Source organism: Oncorhynchus nerka, linkage group LG8, assembly GCF_034236695.1.
Source record: "Oncorhynchus nerka isolate Pitt River linkage group LG8, Oner_Uvic_2.0, whole genome shotgun sequence".
In the NCBI taxonomy this organism is placed as follows: Eukaryota; Metazoa; Chordata; class Actinopteri; order Salmoniformes; family Salmonidae; genus Oncorhynchus; species Oncorhynchus nerka.
This window is the reverse complement of record NC_088403.1, coordinates 997,981-1,021,112: the sequence shown is the minus strand read 5'-3', so window position 1 is coordinate 1,021,112 and position 23,132 is coordinate 997,981. Positions and strand designations below refer to the sequence as shown.

Sequence of the window (23,132 nt, the reverse complement as noted above, 5' to 3'; positions counted from 1 at the left end):
CTGCATTATAAACTCCATTACAGCCATCACTGCACTATCAACTCCATTACAGCCATCACTGCATTATAAACTCCATTACAGCCATCACTGCATTATCAACTACAGCCATCACTGCATTATCAACTCCATTACAGCCATCACTGCATTATCAACTCCATTACAGCCATCACTGCATTATCAACTCCATTACAGCCATCACTGCATTATAAACTCCATTACAGCCATCACTGCATTATAAACTCCATTACAGCCACCACTGCATTATAAACTCCATTACAGCCACCACTGCATTATAAACTCCATTACAGCCACCACTGCATTATAAACTCAACTCCATTACAGCCACCACTGCATTATAAACTCCATTACAGCCATCACTGCATTATAAACTCCATTACAGCCATCACTGCATTATAAACTCATCTCCATTACAGCCATCACTGCATTATAAACTCCATTACAGCCATCACTGCATTATAAACTCCATTACAGCCACCACTGCATTATAAACTCCATTACAGTCATCACTGCATTATAAACTCCATTACAGCCACCACTGCATTATAAACTCCATTACAGCCATCACTGCATTATAAACTCAACTCCATTACAGCCACCACTGCATTATAAACTCCATTACAGCCATCACTGCACTATAAACTCAACTCCATTACAGCCACCACTGCATTATAAACTCCATTACAGCCATCACTGCATTATAAACTCAACTCCATTACAGCCATCACTGCACTATAAACTCAACTCCATTACAGCCATCACTGCATTATAAACTCCATTACAGCCACCACTATAAACTCAACTCCATTACAGCCACCACTGCATTATAAACTCAACTCCATTACAGCCACCACTGCATTATAAACTCCATTACAGCCATCACTTCTCTAGTAATATTAGTCCTGTATGAATAGGATGTATTACAGTATCTTAACCCCCCGTGGGTTGTTGACTGAACTATGAAACAGCATGTACTAAATTAGTTTGCTATGAATTTGGGTATTTTTTATTAAGGAATGATCATTGTACACTTCAGGCTCCTTTCCAAACACAACATGTGTCAACAACAACAACAACAACAGTTAGCTTTGTAATCTTCAGGGTTTTATAGGAAATATAATTGTACACTTGAGGCAGCTTTAGTTTCCGGTCCAAAAACAACAGTGTTCTGCATCTCAAATAGAACCCTATTCCCTATAGAGCCCTATCTGGGTCCTGGTCTAAAGTGGTCTAAAGTAGTGCACTATCTAGGGAATAGGGTGCTATGGGTCCTGGTCTAAAATAGTGCCCTATCTAGGGAATAGAGCCCTCTGGGTCCTGGTCTAAAGTAGTGCACTATCTAGGGAATAGAGCCCTCTGGGTCCTGGTCTAAAGTAGTGCACTATCTAGGGAATAGGGTCCCATTTTGGGATATAAGCGGTGAGACATTGGAGCCTGCAGAGAAACATGCAGAAGATACCGATCAGAATATCCTGATGAAACCAACCAATTAGGGGAATTACTCTACTGTTGCCAGGCAGATTTAATATCCTGATGAAACCAACCAATTAGGGGAATTTAACCCCTCTACTGTTGCCAGGCAGATTTAATAAAGATCATTACATTATAGAGGATGTTAACTCCTCTACTGTTGCCAGGCAGATTTAATATCCTGATGAAACCAACCAATTAGGGGAATTTAACTCCTCTACTGTTGCCAGGCAGATTTAATAAAGATCATTACATTATAGAGGATGTTGCCAGGCAGATTTAATAAATATTATAGAGGATGTTAACTCCTCTACTGTTGCCAGGCAGATTTAATTATTATAAGGATGTTAACTCCTCTACTGTTGCCAGGCAGATTTAATAAAGATTATAGAGGATGTTAACTCCTCTACTGTTGCCAGGCAGATTTAATAAAGATTATAGAGGATGTTAACTCCTCTACTGTTGCCAGGCAGATTTAATAAATATTATAGAGGATGTTAACTCCTCTACTGTTGCCAGGCAGATTTAATAAAGATTATAGAGGATGTTAACTCCTCTACTGTTGCCGGGCAGATTTAATAAAGATCATTACATCATAGAGGATGTTAACTCCTCTACTGTTGCCGGGCAGATTTAATAAATATTATAGAGGATGTTAACTCCTCTACTGTTGCCAGGCAGATTTAATAAAGATCATTATAGAGGATGTGAACCCCTCTACTGTTGCCTGGCAGATTTAATAAAGATCATTATAGAGGTTGTGAACCCCTCTACTGTTGCCAGGCAGATTTAATAAATATTATAGAGGATGTGAACCCCTCTACTGTTGCCAAGCAGATTTAATAAAGATCATTATAGAGGATGTTTAACCCCTCTACTGTTGCCAGGCAGATTTAATAAAGATCATTATAGAGGATGTTATCTCCTCTACTGTTGCCAGGCAGATTTAATAAAGATCATTATAGAGGATGTTTAACTCCTCTACTGTTGCCAGGCAGATTTAATATAAGGATAATTATTATAGAGGATGTTTAACCCCTCTACTGTTGCCAGGCAGATTTAATAAATATTATAGAGGATGTTAACTCCTCTACTGTTGCCAGGCAGATTTAATAAAGATCATTATAGAGGATGTTAACTCCTCTACTGTTGCCAGGCAGATTTAATAAAGATCATTATATAGGATGTTAACTCCTCTACTGTTGCCAGGCAGATTTAATAAAGATCATTATAGAGGATGTTAACTCCTCTACTGTTGCCAGGCAGATTTAATAAAGATCATTATAGAGGATGTTAACTCCTCTACTGTTACCAGGCAGATTTAATAAAGATCATTATAGAGGATGTGAACCCCTCTACTGTTGCCAGGCAGATTTAATAAAGATCATTCCTCTCAGCTAGGAACAGAAGTAGAAACCCAGAGTTTTACCACAGAACTCTTCACTCGTCCATTTCTCTGCTAATTCATCTGTCTAGTTTTCCTCTGCAGTCCTCTCATTACTGAGCACTGAGTGAAGTAATTGGAAACAAAGGGCACCCTATTCCTACACTATGGGCCCTGGTCTAAAGTAGTGCACTACCACTATGGGCCCTGGTCTAAAGTAGTGCACTAAACTATGGGCCCTGGTCTAAAGTGTTGCACTACCCCTATGGGCCCTGCTCTAAAGTAGTGCACTACCCCTATGGGCCCTGCTCTAAAGTAGTGCACTACCCCTATGGGCCCTGCTCTAAAGTAGTGCACTACCCCTATGGGCCCTGGTCTAAAGTAGTGCACTACCCCTATGGGCCCTGGTATAAAGTAGTGCACTACCCCTATGGGCCCTGGTCTAAAGTAGTGCACTACACTATGGGCCCTGGTCTAAAGTAGTGCACTACCCCTATGGGCCCTGGTCTAAAGTAGTGCACTACCACTATGGGTCCTGGTCTAAAGTAGTGCACTACCCCTATGCTTCCTGGTCTAAAGTAGTGCCCCAGCCCTATGGGCCCTGGTCTAAAGTAGTGCACTACCCCTATGGGTCCTGGTCTAAAGTAGTGCACTACCCCTATGGGCCCTGGTCTAAAAGTAGTGCACTACCCCTATGGGCCCTGGTCTAAAGTAGTGCACTACCCCTCTGGGGTAGTATCTCTCTCTCCTCTCTCCTCCTCTCTCCCATCTCTCCTCTCTCTCCCATCTCTCCTCTCTCTCCCATCTCTCCTCTCTCTCACCATCTCTCTCTCCCTCTCTCTCTCTCTCTCTCTCTCTAGTTTGAGTGACTGAAGGTTATTCTAGCAGCATGTTTGAGTTGGAACACATCGCAGAGTAAATTAAATTAAGTCAAGCAAGGGGATTGGGACTTATCCCCATTGGACAATGTTAAAGAACACTGGAACGTTAACTGTGTTCTTCTGTTTTCTCTTTGTGTCTGGGCTTTTAGGACTCACAGGAGGCATGTTTACCCTGTAGCCCTGTCAGTTAGCTCTGTGAGCTGAAGACCGCATGGGAGTCTTTACCCTGTAGCCCTGTCAGTTAGCTCTGTGAGCTGAAGACCGCATGGGAGTCTTTACCCTGTAGCCCTGTCAGTTAGCTCTGTGAGCTGAAGACCACATGGGAGTCTTTACCCTGTAGCCCTGTCAGTTAGCTCTGTGAGCTGAGGACCACATGGGAGTCTTTACCCTGTAGCCCTGTCAGTTAGCTCTGTGGGCTGAGGACCACATGGGAGTCTTTACCCTGTAGCCCTGTCAGTTAGCTCTGTGGGCTGAGGACCACATGAGAGTCTTTACCCTGTAGCCCTGTCAGTTAGCTCTGTGGGCTGAGGACCATGGCATGGGAGTCTTTACCCTGTAGCCCTGTCAGTTAGCTCTGTGGGCTGAGGACCACATGGGAGTCTTTACCCTGTAGCCCTGTCAGTTAGCTCTGTGGGCTGAGGACCATGGCATGGGGGTCTTTACCCTGTAGCCCTGTCAGTTAGCTCTGTGGACCACATGGGAGTCTTTACCCTGTAGCCCTGTCAGTTAGCTCTGTGGGCTGAGGACCACATGGGAGTCTTTACCCTGTAGCCCTGTCAGTTAGCTCTGTGAGCTGAGGACCACATGGGAGTCTTTACCCTGTAGCCCTGTCAGTTAGCTCTGTGAGCTGAGGACCACATGGGAGTCTTTACCCTGTAGCCCTGTCAGTTAGCTCTGTGAGCTGAAGACCACATGAGAGTCTTTACCCTGTAGCCCTGTCAGTTAGCTCTGTGGGCTGAGGACCACATGGGAGTCTTTACCCTGTAGCCCTGTCAGTTAGCTCTGTGAGCTGAGGACCACATGGGAGTCTTTACCCTGTAGCCCTGTCAGTTAGCTCTGTGAGCTGAAGACCACATGGGGAGTCTTTACCCTGTAGCCCTGTCAGTTAGCTCTGTGGGCTGAGGACCACATGGGAGTCTTTACCCTGTAGCCCTGTCAGTTAGCTCTGTGGGCTGAAGACCACATGGGAGTCTTTACCCTGTAGCCCTGTCAGTTAGCTCTGTGGGCTGAGGACCACATGGGAGTCTTTACCCTGTAGCCCTGTCAGTTAGCTCTGTGAGCTGAGGACCACATGAGAGTCTTTACCCTGTAGCCCTGTCAGTTAGCTCTGTGGGCTGAGGACATGGCATGGGAGTCTTTACCCTGTAGCCCTGTCAGTTAGCTCTGTGGGCTGAAGACCACATGGGAGTCTTTACCCTGTAGCCCTGTCAGTTAGCTCTGTGAGCTGAGGACCACATGGGAGTCTTTACCCTGTAGCCCTGTCAGTTAGCTCTGTGAGCTGAGGACCACATGGGAGTCTTTACCCTGTAGCCCTGTCAGTTAGCTCTGTGAGCTGAGGACCACATGAGAGTCTTTACCCTGTAGCCCTGTCAGTTAGCTCTGTGGGCTGAGGATCACATGGCATGGGAGTCTTTACCCTGTAGCCCTGTCAGTTAGCTCTGTGAGCTGAGGACCACATGGGAGTCTTTACCCTGTAGCCCTGTCAGTTAGCTCTGTGAGCTGAAGACCACATGGGATTCTTTACCCTGTAGCCCTGTCAGTTAGCTCTGTGAGCTGAAGACCACATGGGAGTCTTTACCCTCTAGCCCTGTCAGTTAGCTCTGTGAGCTGAAGACCACATGGGAGTCTTTACCCTAACCCTGTCAGTTAGCTCTGTGAGCTGAAGACCACATGGGAGTCTTTACCCTGTAGCCCTGTCAGTTAGCTCTGTGAGCTGAGGACCACATGGGAGTCTTTACCCTGTAGCCCTGTCAGTTAGCTCTGTGAGCTGAAGACCACATGAGAGTCTTTACCCTGTAGCCCTGTCAGTTAGCTCTGTGGGCTGAGGATCACATGGCATGGGAGTCTTTACCCTGTAGCCCTGTCAGTTATCTCTGAGCTGAGGACCACATGGGAGTCTTTAGCCCTGTCAGTTAGCCCTGTCAGTGGGGGCTCTGTGAGCCCTGAGGACCTGAACATGGGAGTCTTTACCCTGTAGCCCTGTCAGTTAGCTCTGTGGGCTGAGGACCACATGGGAGTCTTTACCCTGTAGCCCTGTCAGTTAGCTCTGTGAGCTGAGGACCACATGGGAGTCTTTACCCTGTAGCCCTGTCAGTTAGCTCTGTGAGCTGAGGACCACATGAGAGTCTTTACCCTGTAGCCCTGTCAGTTAGCTCTGTGGGCTGAGGATCACATGGCATGGGAGTCTTTACCCTGTAGCCCTGTCAGTTAGCTCTGTGAGCTGAGGACCACATGGGAGTCTTTACCCTGTAGCCCTGTCAGTTAGCTCTGTGAGCTGAAGACCGCATGGGGGTCTTTACCCTGTAGCCCTGTCAGTTAGCTCTGTGCGCTGAAGACCACATGGGAGTCTTTACCCTGTAGCCCTGTCAGTTAGCTCTGTGAGCTGAAGACCACATGGGAGTCTTTACCCTGTAACCCTGTCAGTTAGCTCTGTGAGCTGAAGACCACATGGGAGTCTTTACCCTGTAGCCCTGTCAGTTAGCTCTGTGAGCTGAGGACCACATGGGAGTCTTTACCCTGTAGCCCTGTCAGTTAGCTCTGTGAGCTGAAGACCACATGAGAGTCTTTACCCTGTAGCCCTGTCAGTTAGCTCTGTGGGCTGAGGATCACATGGCATGGGAGTCTTTACCCTGTAGCCCTGTCAGTTAGCTCTGTGAGCTGAGGACCACATGGGAGTCTTTACCCTGTAGCCCTGTCAGTTAGCTCTGTGAGCTGAAGACCGCATGGGGTCTTTACCCCTGTAGCCCTGTCAGTTAGCTCTGTGCGCTGAAGACCACATGGGAGTCTTTACCCTGTAGCCCTGTCAGTTAGCTCTGTGAGCTGAAGACCACATGGGGAGTCTTTACCCTGTAGCCCTGTCATTTAGCTCTGTGAGCTGAGGACCACATGGTAGTCTTTACCCTCTAGCCCTGTCAGTTAGCTCTGTGCGCTGAAGACCACATGGGAGTCTTTACCCTGTAGCCCTGTCAGTTAGCTCTGTGGGCTGAAGACCACATGGGAGTCTTTACCCTGTAGCCCTGTCAGTTAGCTCTGTGAGCTGAAGACCACATGGGGGTCTTTACCCTGTAGCCCTGTCAGTTAGCTCTGTGAGCTGAAGACCACATGGGAGTCTTTACCCTGTAGCCCTGTCAGTTAGCTCTGTGAGCTGAGGACCACATGGGAGTCTTTACCCTGTAGCCCTGTCAGTTAGCTCTGTGAGCTGAGGACCACATGGGGTCTTTACCCTGTAGCCCTGTCAGTTATCTCTGTGGGCTGAAGACCACATGGGAGTCTTTACCCTGTAGCCCTGTCAGTTAGCTCTGTGAGCTGAAGACCACATGGGAGTCTTTACCCTGTAGCCCTGTCAGTTAGCTCTGTGAGCTGAAGACCGCATGGGGGTCTTTACCCTGTAGCCCTGTCAGTTAGCTCTGTGAGCTGAGGACAGCATGGGAGTCTTTACCCTGTAGCCCTGTCAGTTAGCTCTGTGAGCTGAAGACCACATGGGAGTCTTTAGCCTGTAGCCCTGTCAGTTATCTCTGTGAGCTGAGGACCACATGGGAGTCTTTACCCTGTAGCCCTGTCAGTTAGCTCTGTGAGCTGAAGACCACATGGGAGTCTTTACCCTGTAGCCCTGTCAGTTAGCTCTGTGAGCTGAGGACCACATGGGAGTCTACCCTGTAGCCCTGTCAGTTAGCTCTGTGAGCTGAAGATCACATGGGAGTCTTTACCCTGTAGCCCTGTCAGTTAGCTCTGTGAGCTGAGGACCACATGGGAGTCTTTACCCTGTAGCCCTGTCAGTTAGCTCTGTGAGCTGAAGACCACATGAGAGTCTTTACCCTGTAGCCCTGTCAGTTAGCTCTGTGGGCTGAGGATCACATGGCATGGGAGTCTTTACCCTGTAGCCCTGTCAGTTAGCTATGTGAGCTGAAGACCACATGGGATTCTTTTACCCTGTAGCCCTGTCAGTTAGCTCTGTGAGCTGAGGACCACATGGGAGTCTTTACCCTGTAGCCCTGTCAGTTATCTCTGTGGGCTGAAGACCACATGGGAGTCTTTACCCTGTAGCCCTGTCAGTTAGCTCTGTGAGCTGAGGACCACATGGGAGTCTTTACCCTGTAGCCCTGTCAGTTAGCTCTGTGAGCTGAAGACCACATGGGGGTCTTTACCCTGTAGCCCTGTCAGTTAGCTCTGTGAGCTGAGGACCGCATGGGAGTCTTTACCCTGTAGCCCTGTCAGTTAGCTCTGTGAGCTGAAGACCACATGGGAGTCTTTAGCCTGTAGCCCTGTCAGTTATCTCTGTGAGCTGAGGACCACATGGGAGTCTTTACCCAGTAGCCCTGTCAGTTAGCTCTGTGAGCTGAGGACCACATGGGAGTCTTTACCCTGTAGCCCTGTCAGTTAGCTCTGTGAGCTGAGGACCACATGGGAGTCTTTACCCTGTAGCCCTGTCAGTTAGCTCTGTGAGCTGAGGACCACATGGGGGTCTTTACCCTGTAGCCCTGTCAGTTAGCTCTGTGGGATGAAGACCACATGCCATCCTGCTGATATTAGCCTCCAGTCATCCATCCTATTGATTTGGAACACATGGAACACTGAGGTCCATATGGACCCATTCTAGAACATAGGGAACACTGAGTTCCATATGGACCCATTCTAGAACATAGGGAACACTGAGGTCCATATGGACCCATTCTAGAACACAGGGAACACTGAGGTCCATATGGACCCATTCTAGAACACAGGGAACACTGAGGTTCATATGGACCCATTCTAGAACACAGGGAACACTGAGGCCCATATGGACCCATTCTAGAACACAGGGAACACTGAGGCCCATATGGACCCATTCTAGATCCTTTGCATGCTGTTGTGGCCCAGTCCCAGAGGAACACAGGAGAGGGGGTTAGGTAAAGATCAGTGGCATCATCATTAACACACACACACACGTTAATACAGTAGTCTCTCACGGCCTCCACATCTCTTTCAGAACACCTCTCCATTGTAATGAGTGAAGTTGTTCAGTGTTTCTGTTATGTCCGTGGACAGGTAGAAACCACAGCAGAGGATTCATTGATTTAACATTGGTAAATGTCAGCTGCTCCTCTTGCCTATTGGCACCTCATTTCATCTGTAAGAACCTAGCCAATAACAGTGGATCAGTGTGAAGGGGATTGGATGATTGGACGATATGGCGGTTGGATGAACACAGACTGAGATCGATATGTTGAATACCGGACATTAAATATCTCTGTACTGAATAATTCAATACTATAGATATATTTTATTGATATATCTCCTCTCTTTCTCTCTCCTTCTCTCTCCTTCTCTCTCGCCCCCCCCCCCCTATCTCCTCTTAGCCAGGAAGGAACCGACAGCACCAAGGTTATTTAGTTTACTATTGTCAGCTGTTCTAACCTGGCCTGGACACACACTCTCTCTTCCCCTCTCACTCTCCCTCTCTCTCCCCCTCTCACTCCCTCTCTCTATCTCCTCTCTCACTATCTCCTCTCTCTCTCTTTCTCTCCCCCTCTCACTATCTCCTCTCTCTCTCTTTCTCTCCCCCTCTCACTCCCCCTCTCTCTATCTCCTCTCTCTCTCTCCCCCTCTCACTCCCTCTATCTCCATCTCCTCTCTCACTCCCTCTCTCTATCTCCCCCTCTCTATCGCCATCTCCTCTGTCTCTTCCTTCTCCTCTAACGGTGGTGTCTCTCTCTCTCTCCTCTTCCTCCTCCTCTAACGGTGGTGTCTCTCTCTCCTCTCCAGACTCCAGATGTTAGAGGCTATCTGTAAACACTGGGAAGGTCCTATCAGCCTGGCCCTGTATCTCTCTGACGCTGAGGCTCAACAGTTCCTGCGCTACACCCAGGGGTCAGAGGTCCTGATGTCCAGGGGGAACGTGGGCTACCACATCGTCTACAAGGAGGGTCAGTTCTATCCGGTCAACCTGCTCAGGAACGTGGCCGTGCGGCAGGTCAACACGCCCTACATGTTCCTGTCAGATATCGACTTCCTGCCCATGTACGGCCTCTACGAGTACCTCAGGTGAGGGATAGAGATACTGTAATGTACTGCCTCTACGAGTACCTCAGGTGAGGGAGAACGAGTACCTCAGGTGAGGGAGAACGAGTACCTCAGGTGAGGGATAGAGATACTGTAATGTACGGCCTCTACGAGTACCTCAGGTGAGGGAGTACGAGTACCTCAGGTGAGGGAGTACGAGTACCTCAGGTGAGGGAGTACGAGTACCTCAGGTGAGGGAGACCGTCACAGACGTAGAAGAGACTGTAATGTACGGCCTCTACGAGTACCTCAGGTGAGAACGACTCAGCTGTAGAGATACTGGAGATACTGTAATGTATAATGTCCTCTACGAGTACCTCAGGTGAGGGAGAACGACTCAGCCGTAGAGATACTGTAATGTACGGCCTCTACGACTACCTCAGGCGAGGGAGAACGACTCAGCTGTAGAGATACTGTAATGTACGGCCTCTAAGAGTACCTCAGGTGAGGGAGTACGACTCAGCTGTAGAGATACTGTAATGTACGGCCTCTACGAGTACCTCAGGTGAGGGAGAACGTCACAGCTGTAGAGATACTGGAGATACTGTAATGTACGGCTCTACGAGTACCTCAGGTGAGGGAGAACGACTCAGCTGTAGAGATACTGTAATGTATAATGTCCTCTACGAGTACCTCAGGTGAAGGAGAACGACTCAGCTGTAGAGATACTGGAATGTACGGCCTCGAACGAGTACCTCAGGTGAGGGAGAATGACTCAGCTGTAGAGATACTGTAATGTATAATGTCCTCTATGAGAACCTCAGGTGAGGGAGAACGACTCAGCTGTAGAGATACTGTAATGTACGGACTCTACAGTACCTCAGGTGAGTGAGAACGACTCAGCTGTAGAGATACTGTAATGTACGGCCTCTACGAGTACCTCAGGTGAGGGAGAACGACTCAGCTGTAGAGATACTGTAATGTGCGGCCTCTACGAGTACCTCAGGTGAGGGAGAACGACTCAGCTGTAGAGATACTGTAATGTGCGGCCTCTACGAGTACCTCAGGTGAGGGAGAACGACTCAGCCGTAGAGGAGACTGTAATGTATAATGTCCTCTATGAGAACCTCAGGTGAGGGAGAACGACTCAGCTGTAGAGATACTGTAATGTACGGACTCTACGAGTACCTCAGGTGAGGGAGAACGACTCAGCTGTAGAGATACTGTAATGTACGGCCTCTACGAGTACCTCAGGTGAGGGAGAACGACTCAGCTGTAGAGATACTGTAATGTACGGCCTCTACGAGGACCTCAGGTGAGGGAGAACGACTCAGCTGTAGAGATACTGTAATGTGCGGCCTCTACGAGTACCTCAGGTGAGGGAGAACGACTCAGCCGTAGAGATACTGTAATGTACGGCCTCTACGAGTACCTCAGGTGAGGGAGAACGTCACAGCTGTAGAGATACTGGAGATACTGTAATGTACGGCCTCTACGAGTACCTCAGGTGAGGGAGAACGACTCAGCTGTAGAGATACTGTAATGTATAATGTCCTCTACGAGTACCTCAGGTGAAGGAGAACGACTCAGCTGTAGAGATACTGGAATGTACGGCCTCTACGAGTACCTCAGGTGAGGGAGAATGACTCAGCTGTAGAGATACTGTAATGTATAATGTCCTCTATGAGAACCTCAGGTGAGGGAGAACGACTCAGCTGTAGAGATACTGTAATGTACGGACTCTACGAGTACCTCAGGTGAGTGAGAACGACTCAGCTGTAGAGATACTGTAATGTACGGCCTCTACGAGTACCTCAGGTGAGGGAGAACGACTCAGCTGTAGAGATACTGTAATGTGCGGCCTCTACGAGTACCTCAGGTGAGGGAGAACGACTCAGCTGTAGAGATACTGTAATGTGCGGCCTCTACGAGTACCTCAGGTGAGGGAGAACGACTCAGCCGTAGAGGAGACTGTAATGTATAATGTCCTCTATGAGAACCTCAGGTGAGGGAGAACGACTCAGCTGTAGAGATACTGTAATGTACGGACTCTACGAGTACCTCAGGTGAGGGAGAACGACTCAGCTGTAGAGATACTGTAATGTACGGCCTCTACGAGTACCTCAGGTGAGGGAGAACGACTCAGCCGTAGAGATACTGTAATGTACGGCCTCTACGAGTACCTCAGGTGAGGGAGAACGACTCAGCTGTAGAGATACTGTAATGTATAATGTCCTCTATGAGAACCTCAGGTGAGGGAGAACGACTCAGCTGTAGAGATACTGTAATGTACGGACTCTACGAGTACCTCAGGTGAGGGAGAACGACTCAGCCGTAGAGATACTGTAATGTACGGACCTCTATGAGAACCTCAGGTGAGGAGAACGACTCAGCTGTAGAGATACTGTAATGTATAATGTCCTCTATGAGAACCTCAGGTGAGGGAGAGCGACTCAGCCGTAGAGATACTGGAATGTACGGCCTCTACGAGTACCTCAGGTGAGGGAGAACGACTCAGCCGTAGAGATACTGTAATGTACGGCCTCTACGAGTACCTCAGGTGAGGGAGAACGACTCAGCTGTAGAGATACTGTAATGTAGGGCCTCTACGAGTACCTCAGGTGAGGGAGAACGACTCAGCCGTAGAGATACTGGAATGTACGGCCTCTACGAGTACCTCAGGTGAGGGAGAACGACTCAGCCGTAGAGGAGACTGTAATGTACGGCCTCTACGAGTACCTCAGGTGAGGGAGAACGACTCAGCCGTAGAGGAGACTGTAATGTACGGCCTCTACGAGTACCTCAGGTGAGGGAGAACGACTCAGCCGTAGAGGAGACTGTAATGTACGGCCTCTACGAGTACCTCAGGTGAGGGAGAACGACTCAGCCGTAGAGGAGACTGTAATGTACGGCCTCTACGAGTACCTCAGGTGAGGGAGAACGACTCAGCCGTAGAGGAGACTGTAATGTACGGCCTCTACGAGTACCTCAGGTGAGGGAGAACGACTCAGCTGTAGAGATACTGTAATGTACGGCCTCTACGAGTACCTCAGGTGAGTGAGAACGACTCAGCCGTAGAGATACTGGAATGTACGGCCTCTACGAGTACCTCAGGTGAGGGAGAACGACTCAGCCGTAGAGAGACTGAATGTACGGCCTCTACGAGTACCTCAGGTGAGGGAGAACGACTCAGCCGTAGAGGAGACTGTAATGTACGGCCTCTACGAGTACCTCAGGTGAGGGAGAACGACTCAGCCGTAGAGGAGACTGTAATGTACGGCCTCTACGAGTACCTCAGGTGAGGGAGAACGACTCAGCCGTAGAGGAGACTGTAATGTACGGCCTCTACGAGTACCTCAGGTGAGGGACAACGACTCAGCCGTAGAGGAGACTGTAATGTACGGCCTCTACGAGTACCTCAGGTGAGGGAGAACGACTCAGCCGTAGAGGAGACTGTAATGTACGGCCTCTACGAGTACCTCAGGTGAGGGAGAACGACTCAGCCGTAGAGATACTGTAATGTACGGCCTCTACGAGTACCTCAGGTGAGGGAGAACGACTCAGCCGTAGAGATACTGTAATGCATAATGTCCTCTACGAGTACCTCAGGTGAGGGAGAACGACTCAGCCGTAGAGATACTGGAATGTATAACGGCCTCTACGAGTACCTCAGGTGAGGGAGAACGACTCAGCTGTAGAGATACTGTAATGTACGGACTCTACAGTACCTCAGGTGAGGGAGAACGACTCAGCCGTAGAGGAGACTGTAATGTACGGCCTCTCACTGAGTACCTCAGGTGAGGGAGAACGACTCAGCTGTAGAGATACTGTAATGTATAACGGCCTCTATGAGTACCTCAGGTGAGGAGAACGACTCAGCTGTAGAGATACTGTAATGTACGGACTCTACGAGTACCTCAGGTGAGGGAGAACGACTCAGCCGTAGAGAGACTGTAATGCACGGCCTCTACGAGTACCTCAGGTGAGGGAGAACGACTCAGCCGTAGAGGAGACTGTAATGTACGGCCTCTACGAGTACCTCAGGTGAGGGAGAACGACTCAGCTGTAGAGATACTGTAATGTAATGGCCTCTATGAGTACCTCAGGTGAGGGAGAAACGACTCAGCCGTAGAGGAGACTGTAATGTGCGGCCTCTACGAGTACCTCAGGTGAGGGAGAACGACTCAGCCGTAGAGATACTGTAATGTACGGCCTCTACGAGTACCTCAGGTGAGGGAGAACGACTCAGCCGTAGAGATACTGTAATGTGCGGCCTCTAAGAGTACCTCAGGTGAGGGAGAACGACTCAGCCGTAGAGATACTGTAATGTACGGCCTCTACGAGTACCTCAGGTGAGGGAGAACGACTCAGCCGTAGAGGAGACTGTAATGTACGGCCTCTACGAGTACCTCAGGTGAGGGAGAACGACTCAGCCGTAGAGGAGACTGTAATGTACGGCCTCTACGAGTACCTCAGGTGAGGGAGAACGACTCAGCCGTAGAGATACTGTAATGTACGGCCTCTACGAGTACCTCAGGTGAGGGAGAACGACTCAGCCGTAGAGGAGACTGTAATGTACGGCCTCTACGAGTACCTCAGGTGAGGGAGAACGACTCAGCCGTAGAGATACTGGAGATACTGGAATGTACGGCCTCTACGAGTACCTCAGGTGAGGGAGAACGACTCAGCCGTAGAGATACTGTAATGTACGGCCTCTACGAGTACCTCAGGTGAGGGAGAACGACTCAGCCGTAGAGGAGACTGTAATGTGCGGCCTCTACGAGTACCTCAGGTGAGGGAGAAAACGACTCAGCCGTAGAGAGACTGTAATGTACGGCCTCTACGAGTACCTCAGGTGAGGGAGAACGACTCAGCCGTAGAGATACTGTAATGTACGGCCTCTACGAGTACCTCAGGTGAGGGAGAACGACTCAGCCGTAGAGATACTGTAATGTGCGGCCTCTACGAGTACCTCAGGTGAGGGAGAACGACTCAGCCGTAGAGGAGACTGTAATGTACGGCCTCTACGAGTACCTCAGGTGAGGGAGAACGACTCAGCCGTAGAGGAGACTGTAATGTACGGCCTCTACGAGTACCTCAGGTGAGGGAGAACGACTCAGCCGTAGAGGTACTGTAATGTGCGGCCTCTACGAGTACCTCAGGTGAGGGAGAACGACTCAGCCGTAGAGGAGACTGTAATGTACGGCCTCTACGAGTACCTCAGGTGAGGGAGAACGACTCAGCCGTAGAGATACTGTAATGTACGGCCTCTACGAGTACCTCAGGTGAGGGAGAACGACTCAGCCGTAGAGGTACTGTAATGTGCGGCCTCTACGAGTACCTCAGGTGAGGGAGAACGACTCAGCCGTAGAGATACTGTAATGTATAATGTCCTCTACGAGTACCTCAGGTGAGGGAGAACGACTCAGCCGTAGAGATACTGGAGATACTGGAATGTACGGCCTCTACGAGTACCTCAGGTGAGGGAGAACGACTCAGCTGTAGAGATACTGTAATGTACGGCCTCTACGAGTACCTCAGGTGAGGGAGAACGACTCAGCCGTAGAGGAGACTGTAATGTGCGGCCTCTACGAGTACCTCAGGTGAGGGAGAACGACTCAGCCGTAGAGATACTGTAATGTACGGCCTCTACGAGTACCTCAGGTAAGGGAGAACGACTCAGCCGTAGAGATACTGTAATGTACGGCCTCTACGAGTACCTCAGGTGAGGGAGAACGACTCAGCCGTAGGGGAGACTGTAATGTACGGCCTCTACGAGTACCTCAGGTGAGGGAGAACGACTCAGCCGTAGAGGAGACTGTAATGTACGGCCTCTACGAGTACCTCAGGTGAGGGAGAACGACTCAGCCGTAGAGGAGACTGTAATGTACGGCCTCTACGAGTACCTCAGGTGAGGGAGAACGACTCAGCTGTAGAGATACTGTAATGTACAGCCTCTACGAGTACCTCAGGTGAGGGAGAACGACTCAGCCGTAGAGGAGACTGTAATGTACGGCCTCTACGAGTACCTCAGGTGAGGGAGAACGACTCAGCCGTAGAGATACTGTAATGTACGGCCTCTACGAGTACCTCAGGTGAGGGAGAACGACTCAGCCGTAGAGATACTGTAATGTGCGGCCTCTAAGAGTACCTCAGGTGAGGGAGAACGACTCAGCCGTAGAGATACTGTAATGTGCGGCCTCTACGAGTACCTCAGGTGAGGGAGAACGACTCAGCCGTAGAGATACTGTAATGTGCGGCCTCTACGAGTACCTCAGGTGAGGGAGAACGACTCAGCCGTAGAGATACTGTAATGTATAATGTCCTCTACGAGTACCTCAGGTGAGGGAGAACGAGTACCTCAGGTGAGGGAGAACGAGTACCTCAGGTGAGGGAGAACGACTCAGCTGTAGAGGAGACTGTAGCGTATAATATTCTCTTCTAACTCTGGGGTCACATTGCTGGGGAAACTTCTAGATCTCAGAGGGGTGTGAGGAGAGTGACTTTCTAACCCTGAGCTACAGTATTGTATTTGGCTTTGTTACCTGTCTGTCTGTCTGTCTGTCTGTCTGTCTGTCTGTCTGTCTGTCTGTCTGTCTGTCATGTTATACTGTAGTAACGTCAGGATCATTATGTCCCCGTAATGTTAGAATGACTCCATCTCTGTCCCCTGTAACAAGTCTGTAGTTCAGCTGGACATGGCTAACAACATGAAAGCTCTGTGACGTCCCTGTAACGTCCCTGTAACAAGTCTGTAGTTCAGCTGGACATGGCTAACAACATGAAGGCTCTGTGACGTCCCTGTAACGTCCCTGTAACAAGTCTGTAGTTCAGCTGGACATGGCTAACAACATGAAGGCTCTGTGACGTCCCTGTAACGTCCCTGTAACAAGTCTGTAGTTCAGCTGGACATGGCTAACAACATGAAAGCTCTGTGACGTCCCTGTAACGTCCCTGTAACAGGTCTGTAGTTCAGCTGGACATGGCTAACAACATGAAGGCTCTGTGACGTCCCTGTAACGTCTCTGTAACGTCTCTGTAACGTCCCTGTAACGTCTCTGTAACGTTCTGTAACGTCCCTGTAACGTCTCTGTAACGTCCCTGTAACGTCTCTGTAACGTCCCTGTAACGTCTCTGTAACGTCCCTGTAACGTCCTGTAACGTCCCTGTAACGTCCCTGTAACGTCTCTGTAACGTCCCTGTAACGTCCTGTAACGTCCCTGTAACGTCTCTGTAACGTCCCTGTAACGTCCCTGTAACGTCTCTGTAACGTCCCTGTAACGTCTCTGTAACGTCCCTGTAACGTCTCTGTAACGTCTCTGTAACGTCCCTGCAGGAAGTCAGTGGTACAGCTGGACATGGCTAACAGCAAGAAAGCGTTGGTGGTGCCGGCCTTCGAGACGCTCCGTTACCGCCTGTCTTACCCCAAGTCCAAGGCCGAGCTGCTGTCCCAACTGGACATGGGGACTCTATTCACCTTCAGGTAAAAACACATGTAGCTGCTGTCCCAACTGGACATGGGGACTCTATTCACCTTCAGGTCAAAACACATGTAGCTGCTGTCCCAACTGGACACGGGGACTCTATTCACCTTCAGGTAAAAACACATGTAGCTGCTGTCCCAACTGGACATGGGGACTCTATTCACCTTCAGGTAAAAACACATGAAGCTGCTGTCCCAACTGGACACGGGACTCTATTCACCTTCAGGTCAAAACACATGTAGCTGCTGTCCCAACTGGACATGGGGACTCTATTCACCTTCAGGTAAAAACACATGTAGCTGCTGTCCCAACTGGACATGGGGACTCTATTCACCTTCAGGTAAAAACACATGTAGCTGCTGTCCCAACTGGACATGGGGACTCTATTCACCTTCAGGTAAAAACACATGTAGCTGCTGTCCCAACTGGACATGGGGACTCTATTCACCTTCAGGTAAAAACACATGTAGCTGCTGTCCCAACTGGACATGGGGACTCTATTCACCTTCAGGTCAAAACACATGTAGCTGCTGTCCCAACTGGACATGGGGACTCTATTCACCTTCAGGTAAAAACACATGAAGCTGCTGTCCCAACTGGACACGGGGACTCTATTCACCTTCAGGTCAAAACACATGTAGCTGCTGTCCCAACTGGACACGGGGACTCTATTCACCTTCAGGTCAAAACACATGTAGCTGCTGTCCCAACTGGACACGGGGACTCTATTCACCTTCAGGTAAAAACACATGTAGCTGCTGTCCCAACTGGACACGGGGACTCTATTCACCTTCAGGTAAAAACACATGTAGCTGCTGTCCCAACTGGACACGGGGACTCTATTCACCTTCAGGTAAAAACACATGTAGCTGCTGTCCCAACTGGACACGGGACTCTATTCACCTTCAGGTAAAAACACATGTAGCTGCTGTCCCAACTGGACACGGGGACTCTATTCACCTTCAGGTAAAAACACATGTAGCTGCTGTCCCAACTGGACACGGGGACTCTATTCACCTTCAGGTAAAAACACATGTAGCTGCTGTCCCAACTGGACACGGGGACTCTATTCACCTTCAGGTAAAAACACATGTAGCTGCTGTCCCAACTGGACACGGGGACTCTATTCACCTTCAGGTAAAAACACATGTAGCTGCTGTCCCAACTGGACACGGGGACTCTATTCACCTTCAGGTAAAAACACATGTAGCTGCTGTCCCAACTGGACACGGGGACTCTATTCACCTTCAGGTAAAAACACATGTAGCTGCTGTCCCAACTGGACATGTTCTGAACGTATACCTGGTCTGAACTTGTGTTCCCCTCCACCTGTACCCCCACTGGGCCGGTTTCTAAACGTCTGTTCCCCTCCGCCTGTACCCCTATCTTCCTTTCTACTCTGTTTAAATAAAGTGAAGAAATACCTACACATGTTATTTAAAAACAAAGCACTTAAAGGGATGGCCCACTGGGCCAGTGTTCTGAACTTAAAGGGATGGCCCACTGGGCCAGTGTTCTGAACTTAAAGGGATGGCCCGCTGGGCCAGTGTTCTGAACTTAAAGGGATGGGACGCTGGGCCAGCGTTCTGAACTTAAAGGGATGGGACGCTGGGCCAGCGTTCTGAACTTAAAGGGATGGGACGCTGGGCCAGCGTTCTGAACTTAAAGGGATGGCCCACTGGGCCAGTGTTCTGAACTTAAAGGGATGGCCCACTGGGCCAGTGTTCTGAACTTAAAGGGATGGCCCGCTGGGCCAGTGTTCTGAACTTAAAGGGATGGCCCACTGGGCCAGTGTTCTGAACTTAAAGGGATGGCCCACTGGGCCAGTGTTCTGAACTTAAAGGGATGGGACGCTGGGCCAGTGTTCTGAACTTAAAGGGATGGCCCACTGGGCCAGTGTTCTGAACTTAAAGGGATGGCCCGCTGGGGCAGTGTTCTGAACTTAAAGGGATGGCCCACTGGGCCAGTGTTCTGAACTTAAAGGGATGGCCCACTGGGCCAGTGTTCTGAACTTAAAGGGATGGGACGCTGGGCCAGTGTTCTGAACTTAAAGGGATGGCCCGCTGGGCCAGTGTTCTGAACTTAAAGGGATGGGACGCTGGGCCAGCGTTCTGAACTTAAAGGGATGGCCCACTGGGCCAGCGTTCTGAACTTAAAGGGATGGCTGGGAGTGCTGACGCTGGGCCAGTGTTCTGGTTCTGGGCCAGCGTTCTTAAAGGGATGGGACGCTGGGCCAGTGTTCTGAACTTAAAGGGATGGGACGCTGGGCCAGCGTTCTGAACTTAAAGGGATGGGACGCTGGGCCAGCGTTCTGAACTTAAAGGGATGGCCCACTGGGCCAGTGTTCTGAACTTAAAGGGATGGGACGCTGGGCCAGTGTTCTGAACTTAAAGGGATGGGACGCTGGGCCAGCGTTCTGAACTTAAAGGGATGGGACGCTGGGCCAGTGTTCTGAACTTAAAGGGATGGCCCACTGGGCCAGCGTTCTGAACTTAAAGGGATGGCCCACTGGGCCAGTGTTCTGAACTTAAAGGGATGGGACGCTGGGCCAGTGTTCTGAACTTAAAGGGATGGCCCGCTGGGCCAGTGTTCTGAACTTAAAGGATGGGACGCTGGGCCAGTGTTCTGACAAAGGGATGGCCCGCTGGGCCAGTGTTCTGAACTTAAAGGGATGGGACGCTGGGCCAGTGTTCTGAACTTAAAGGGATGGCCCGCTGGGCCAGCGTTCTGAACTTAAGGGATGGGACGCTGGGCCAGCGTTCTGAACTTAAAGGGATGGCCCGCTGGGCCAGTGTTCTGAACTTAAAGGGATGGGACGCTGGGCCAGTGTTCTGAACTTAAAGGGATGGCCCGCTGGGCCAGCGTTCTGAACTTAAAGGGATGGGACGCTGGGCCAGTGTTCTGAACTTAAAGGGATGGGACGCTGGGCCAGCGTTCTGAACTTAAAGGGATGGCCCACTGGGCCAGCGTTCTGAACAAGGGATGGCCCGCTGGGCCAGTGTTCTGAACTTAAAGGGATGGCCCACTGGGCCAGTGTTCTGAACTTAAAGGGATGGCCCACTGGGCCAGTGTTCTGAACTTAAAGGGATGGGACGCTGGGCCAGCGTTCTGAACTTAAAGGGATGGCCCACTGGGCCATGTTCTGGAATCCTAAAGGGATGGGGTGCGCTGGGCCAGCGTTCTGAACTTAAAGGGATGGGACACATTCTCATTAGCCAGCAGCAGCACAGATGTTACTCTACCAATTCGCCTGCCAACGACTGAAGCGATCATTTAAGGTACAACATCAATCTTACTCGGGCTCTAGGGATAAAGGGATACCTAGTTCAAATAAATAAAGACTGCCTCCTGGTGTCTAAATACAAGCAGCAGTGTAGGTGTTTGTCTTTCCAACACAGAGATCGTTTTGATCATTAACATGACAGATTGAGCCACAGAGCCCAGATAGTTGGGTTCAATCACACCTCAGCTAGAAGACTCCCAGATAGTTGTGTTCAATCACTACTCAGCTAGAAGACTCCCAGATAGTTGGGTTCAATCACTCCTCAGCTACCTACACTCTAACCACTAGGTTACCTGCCACCTCTACACTCTAACCACTAGGCTACCCTGCCACCTCTACACTCTAACCACTAGGCTACCCTGCCACCTCTACACTCTAACCACTAGGCTACCCTGCCTCCTCTACACTCTAACCACTAGGCTACCTCTGCCACCTCTACACTCTAACCACTAGGCTACCCTGCCATCTCTACACTCTAACCACTAGGCTACCCTGCCACCTCTACACTCTAACCACTAGGCTACCCTGCCACCTCTACACCTCTAACCACTAGGCTACCCTGCCACCTCTACACTCTAACCACTAGGCTACCCTGCCACCTCTACACTCTAACCACTAGGCTACCCTGCCACCTCTACACTCTAACCACTAGGCTACCCTGCCACCTCTACACTCTAACCACTAGGCTACCCTGCCACCTCTACACTCTAACCACTAGGTTACCTGCCCCCTCTACACTCTAACCACTAGGCTACCCTGCCACCTCTACACTCTAACCACTAGGCTACCCTGCCGCCTCTACACTCTAACCACTAGGCTACCCTGCCGCCTCTACACTCTAACCACTAGGCTACCCTGCCGCCTCTACACTCTAACCACTAGGCTACCCTGCCACCTCTACACTCTAACCACTAGGCTACCCTGCCACCTCTACACTCTAACCACTAGGCTACCCTGCCACCTCTACACTCTAACCACTAGGCTACCCTGCCACCTCTACACTCTAACCACTAGGCTACCCTGCCATCTCTACACTCTAACCACTAGGCTACCCTGCCGCCCCACAATCCCTCCTCTCCCTCCTTGGCTATAAAGTATTGAATGTTGAATCCTACTTCCTGTTCTCCCTGCTTAGATACCATGTCTGGACGAAGGGTCATGCTCCCACTAACTTTGCTAAGTGGAGGACTGCCACCACGCCGTACAGAGTCCAGTGGGAAGCGGACTTTGAACCCTACGTGATGGTGAGACGGGACAGTCCAGAGTACGACAGACGCTTCGTTGGCTTTGGGTGGAATAAAGTGGCTCATATTATGGAGCTGGATGCACAGGTACTGGACACACCTTTAGCCATCACTCTGTCACTCACAGGTACTGGATACACCTTTAGCCATCACTCTGTCACTCACAGGTACTGGATACACCTTTACCCATCACTTTGTCACTCACAGGTACTGGATACACCTTTACCCATCACTCTGTCACTCACAGGTACTGGATACACCTTTAGCCATCACTCTGTCACTCACAGGTACTGGATACACCTTTACCCATCACTCTGTCACTCACAGGTACTGGATACACCTTTACCCATCACTCTGTCACTCACAGGTACTGGATACACCTTTAGCCATCACTCTGTCACTCACAGGTACTGGATACACCTTTACCCATCACTCTGTCACTCACAGGTACTGGATACACCTTTACCCATCACTCTGTCACTCACAGGTACTGGACACACCTTTACCCATCACTCTGTCACTCACAGGTACTGGACACACCTTTACCCATCACTCTGTCACTCACAGGTACTGGACACACCTTTACCCATCACTCTGTCACTCACAGGTACTGGATACACCTTTACCCATCACTCTGTCACTCACAGGTACTGGATACACCTTTACCCATCACTCTGTCACTCACAGGTACTGGATACACCTTTACCCATCACTCTGTCACTCACAGGTACTGGACACACCTTTACCCATCACTCTGTCACTCACAGGTACTGGATACACCTTTACCCATCACTCTGTCACTCACAGGTACTGGATACACCTTTACCCATCACTCTGTCACTCACAGGTACTGGATACACCTTTACCCATCACTCTGTCACTCACAGGTACTGGACACACCTTTACCCATCACTCTGTCACTCACAGGTACTGGACACACCTTTACCCATCACTCTGTCACTCACAGGTACTGGACACACCTTTAGCCATCACTCTGTCACTCACAGGTACTGGACACACCTTTACCCATCACTCTGTCACTCACAGGTACTGGATACACCTTTACCCATCACTCTGTCACTCACAGGTACTGGATACACCTTTACCATCACTCTGTCACTCACAGGTACTGGACACACCTTTACCATCACTCTGTCACTCACAGGTACT

At 50.0% G+C, this 23,132-nt stretch overlaps 1 protein-coding gene across 1 annotated transcript in view; it reads left to right on the top strand.

Annotated features, from left to right (window-relative positions):
- large1 (LARGE xylosyl- and glucuronyltransferase 1) overlaps positions 1 to 23,132 on the top strand; it is a 222,755-nt gene that overhangs the window by 191,181 nt on the left and 8,442 nt on the right. The window contains exons 11-13 of the mRNA XM_065022063.1: positions 9,715 to 9,993; positions 17,288 to 17,434; positions 21,854 to 22,089. Coding sequence (XP_064878135.1) covers positions 9,715 to 9,993; positions 17,288 to 17,434; positions 21,854 to 22,089 — 662 coding nt within the window. The remainder of the gene's footprint in view (positions 1 to 9,714; positions 9,994 to 17,287; positions 17,435 to 21,853; positions 22,090 to 23,132) is intronic.